The sequence below is a fragment of the Columba livia genome, chromosome 14, assembly GCF_036013475.1.
Source record: "Columba livia isolate bColLiv1 breed racing homer chromosome 14, bColLiv1.pat.W.v2, whole genome shotgun sequence".
NCBI classification, from domain to species: Eukaryota; Metazoa; Chordata; class Aves; order Columbiformes; family Columbidae; genus Columba; species Columba livia.
The window spans coordinates 20,033,279-20,038,111 of record NC_088615.1 but is presented as its reverse complement, the minus strand read 5'-3'; the positions used below and the strand labels follow the sequence as shown (position 1 = coordinate 20,038,111).

Below are 4,833 nucleotides of genomic sequence, written 5' to 3'. Positions count from 1 at the left end.
ATCAACCCGTGGCTTTGTGCTTCAAGGAAAGACCAGAGAGGGTGGAGAGACATCAGTGAAAGTATGGAAATGCTGGGATGAGAGCTAGGTAGGAAAGCCAGATGGATGTCAACAGCCTGAAGGGACAAAGGTGCCTGAAAGGGACAGTATAAACAAACCTGAAGCAGACACGGCCAAGGGCTCTGGTGAGGCTGAAAGGCCACAGAGGACCGAGGTCTTTGTCCCCCTGGCTACGACAGTTGCATCTGTCTCAGAGACCTACCAGGATAAACTCTGTTTTGAGGCTCTGGATTCTCGTTGCCCCTTTTTGGGGAAGCCAGGAGGGGTTGTACAGTTTCCTACACTTGACCTTGCTCAAACTCACACCCCACTGCTCCAGGAAGAGCCCTGAGCCACGCATGAGGGATCTGCCTTCCCAGGGCCTGGGGTCAGGGTTTGGCCTTTAGGCTGGTAAAACAAACCACGGATTTTCTCCATAGCAGAATGACCTGTACAGTGCCTTTTCCTACCTGCAATCACAACCTTCAATTATCTTCTCTAACGAGTCCATGGAGAGTCTTTGTCAATAATGACCCTCAGTGGGGTCAATCAATGCTTCAAGGTACTTTGACTTGCGCTTCTGACTTGCACATCTTGAGCAACTTGTTCAGTCTCCTCTCAGTTTCTGTAGTTCATGGACTAAGGGCCAAATATACCATGGGGCTCATTAAAATACAGAAAGTATTAATGAACTATTTCCCTTCCTGTAATTTTCTTCAAGTCTTCAAGACACTACAACTAATTTGAGCTGTTTCATGACGTAGCCACAAGGTAGGCCATTACAGTCAGATGGGTTGACAAACAGATGGGTGTAGGTGTTCTATCTTGTGGAGAGGATAAGGGAACACTTCTCCCTCTTCCCTTAGAATCACAGAATAGTTTGGGTTGGAAGAGACCTTAAAGATCATCAGGTTCCAGCCCCCCGGACCCACATCTTCCTTCTGGAAGCTGGGTTTGTTATTTGCCTTTTCTGGGGCTCTTGGAATCTCCCTGATCTCTCTGGATTTTCCAAGATGTTTGAGAGAGATCTCACAATGACTGCAGCCAGCTCTAATGGCACCTCTCTGGCCCTTCATACACCAAAAGTTTTCTCCATATCTCACAGTTCCAGGGGAGTGCCAGGGGCACAGTAAACACCTGTCTAGCTCGTCATTTAGAAGAGAATTAGAAGTGAATTCTTCCTGTGTGCCCATGACTCCAATGGGGCCTCTGTGCCACTCACAGCTTTCCTGAGCATGTTTTAAGTGTCTCCCTTTCTGCAAACTTTCTGGTCCTCAGGCTGTAGATGGGGGGATTGAAAAGGAGCATGAGGATGGGCTTTGTTAAACTATTCAAGAGGGCTGTTGTGGGTATCAGGAGACACCTCAGCCCTGTGGTGTGTCACCCATGTCCCACGTCATGAGGAATGGACACAGGGACCTCAGTTCAAGGAAGTACAACTGCTGCATTCAGGTGATTTCCTATGGGATGTTCCTCCCAACATAAAGTGACCTCAAGACCTTGTCTGTGCCACAGGCCTTCATGGAACCCCAAGGAATAGCTGATGATGTTTGTGCTCACTTGTGTTCATGTCACCTCACGTACACGATGCACATGCTCACTCCTCATCTGTTGTCCTGGTTTAGTTAAAAACAAGTTTCTCTTTTAGTGAATTTGCCTGTCAGCTAAAGCTTCATATTAGCTGCATTTTCCTGGAAAGTCAGACACAGGTTTTGGTAAACATAGCAATGGAATGCCAGGTCACTGATAAGGACAGATGTACATCTTGCGAGAGGGGCAACGAGAAAACAGGTGACCAGAAACTGACCAACAGAGTATAGCACCCTGTTCACGTGAATATTTCATATAAAAGTGGGAGATCATGAGGATCTCACCCCTTTTCCTTCTGGCTGACATTAGGAGAGGACCTTGCTAGTATTCCCTTGAAAATTGAGGCATAGTGACAGACTGAATCCAGCTCTGGTTGGCTGCAGAGTCCAGTCCAGATTTTCGGGTGCCGGCCCCTCATCTGCATGAACAGTTGTTGGGACTTTCAAGATTGGTTTTATATATTTTGTATTATTTTCTCTATTTTTATTGGTAGGATTAGTAAAACATTTTTAATTTTTCCAACTCTCTTCTCTCTGTCCTTCTTTCTTTCCCAATCACCTATCCTGAGTGGGATGGGGGGAGAAGAAGGGACTGAAGAAGGAAGGGGGAGGAGAGAGGGCTAACACCCACATCTGCCACAGTTGCCATCCCGCAATCCAAACCTCAACACCTGTATAAAGCAAACATGGACTGCTGAACTACTCATTCAGTGTCCCTCTGTGGAGGGAAGAACAACCTCTGAGGGTGAGAGGCCAGTGCTGCAAATGGAGGTTGTGAGGGGCCAGTCCATGATGATTGACCTGAGACTCCTTCCAAAGGGGTGTCCAGTGCAGAGGGGCACAGCCCAGCCCCTGCTCTGCTGGTCCTGCAGGTCTCTGACAGGATCCTGGCTGTGAGAGGACACTGCTGTGTGCCAGCCCTGCACACACACACTGTTCAGCTGTACTCTGGTGTTTCCATCTGTGGCCACTTTTGTGGGCATGTTCTCAAGAGAATCTTTGTAAGAAGAGCTAAACTTTCAGGCCCTGCCCTGACCAGATCACCTTTCTATCTGGAAAGGCTGTTGTGAGGCCAGCTCTGTCACAGCAGTGCCCATTGCCTGTCCCTGCCTGCGCCCACAGGGCTGACACACAGCAGGACGGTGACCAAGCTGCCAGAGCACTCAGGCCTTGCACCAACACCAGGGATGAGAAGGAGAGTGTGGGAGTGGAACCAGAACAGCTCTGGAAGAACAAGCGCTGCTGCTCCCTGGCAGGGCTGCCAGGATGGACTCTTTTACCCTCCTCTCATGAACACAGGAGCCATCCCTGCAGCTCTAAAAATGGGCTTTCAGCCAGTGGTTATTAAAGAAAAGCAGACAGTGAATTAAAAAATGGGATGACAACATTATCACAATAAAAAAACTACCAACAACAACAGAAAATCCAGATGACAGGCTGGGCCTGTAATTAGTTACTCTAAAACTCCTATGTAGAAGCAGATGGGCAGTTTAATCCTTCAGGAAATTGTAAGATATGAGTTTCCACAGAGCATCCTTGAGCTCCTGGTTCCTCATGCTGTAGATGAGGGGGTTCACTGCTGGAGGCACCACTGAGTACAAAACAGACACCACCAGATCCTGCCTTGGGGAAGAAATGGAGGGGGGCTTCAGGTGGGAAAACACGCCAGTGCTGAGGAACAGGGAGACCACGGCCAGGTGAGGGAGGCGGGTGGAAAAGGCTTTGTGCCGACCCTGCTCAGAGGGGATCCTCAGCACGGCCCTCAAGATCTGCACATAGGACACCACAATGAACACAGAACACACAAATGCTACTAATACACCAACCACAAGCAACCCAAGTTCCCTGAGGTAGGAGTGTGTGCAGGAGAGCTTGAGGATCTGGGGCATTTCACAGAAGAACTGGCCCAGGGCATTGCCCTTGCACAGGGGCAGTGAAAATGTATTGGCCGTGTGCAGCAGAGCATGGAGAAACCCAGTGGCCCAGGCAGCTGCTGCCATGTGGACACAAGCTCTGCTGCCCAGGAAGGTCTCATAGTGCAGGGGTTTGCAGATGGCAACGTAGCGGTTGTAGGACATGATAGTCAGGAGATACTCTGCTGTTATCAAGAAGAGAAACAAAAAGAGCTGTGTCGCACATCCCAAGTATGAGCTGGCCCTGGAATCCCAGAGAGAATTGGCCATGGACTTGGGGAGAATGGTGGAGATGGTGCCCATGTCGAGGAGGGCAAGATTGAGCAGGAAGAAGTACATGGGGGTATGGAGGTGCTGGTCCCAGGCTATGGTGGTGATGATGAGGCCGTTGCCCAGGAGGGCAGCCAGGTAGATGCCCAGGAAGAGCCAGAAGTGCAAGAGCTGAAGCTCCCGTGTGTCTGTGAATGACAGGAGGAGGAACTGGGCGATGGAGCTGCTGTTGGACATTTGTTCCTTCTTGACATCGGGGCTCTCTTCTAAAAAGGAAATGAGAACCTAAAATCAGGACACGCTCCTCTGAGGAAGCCACTCTATTATTCATATTAATAACTCCAACTGAAATGTACTTCCTTTCTCTGGTCTGTGCTGGTTGAGTGTGCTGTGAGCAGCAGGACCTCTGCCCATCAGTGGCCAAGCAGCCAGCTCTGCTCTGCTGCAGTGGGGACATGGGAGCTGGTTTATGAGAGATTTGACGTTCACAAACAATGTCAGATTTTATGCATCATTGATTGAAAAGTTCAATATCTTCACTCATGATTCTTTATAGCGTGGGTTGCAGAGTAGAGACTATAGCATGTCATTATAATGATTTTGTCAGTGTTTTTAATTTTCCATCATCACATCTCATGAGTGGATTTCTGTAGGGGTTGAATTCATCATTTCTATGACTGAAAATGTGAAGAGTCTTGAGATGGGACAGTAAAAGGGCTCATCCCTCTGTGGCTCAGTGCAGAGTTAGAAGAGCAGCTTTTACCCATTTGCCCTGTGCTTTCACTTGTGCTGCCTTGAAAACAGCTTCATAAACAAATCTCTTATAAAGAAAACCCAAAACTGGACTCACACTGGAGCAGGGGAGCCCTGTTTGAAAGGACAGATCTTCAAACTCTGATCTGCCCCAGCCCAGAGGTGGAGATGTGATGGAGAGAGCAGGACGCGACCCCTCACCGAGAGAAGCAAAGGACTCTGAGAGGAGAGTGCGGACCCCAAGGAAAGGCTCAGCACCGCTGGGATCC

General features: G+C 49.0%; 1 protein-coding gene across 1 annotated transcript; it reads right to left on the bottom strand.

The window, feature by feature from the left end:
* Positions 1 to 3,118: 3,118 nt before the first annotated feature.
* Positions 3,119 to 3,880, bottom strand: LOC135575434 (olfactory receptor 14J1-like). The gene has a single exon (XM_065030135.1). It carries the CDS (start codon positions 3,878 to 3,880, stop codon positions 3,119 to 3,121), a length of 762 nt encoding a protein of 253 aa, XP_064886207.1.
* Between the last annotated feature and the right edge of the window lie 953 nt (positions 3,881 to 4,833).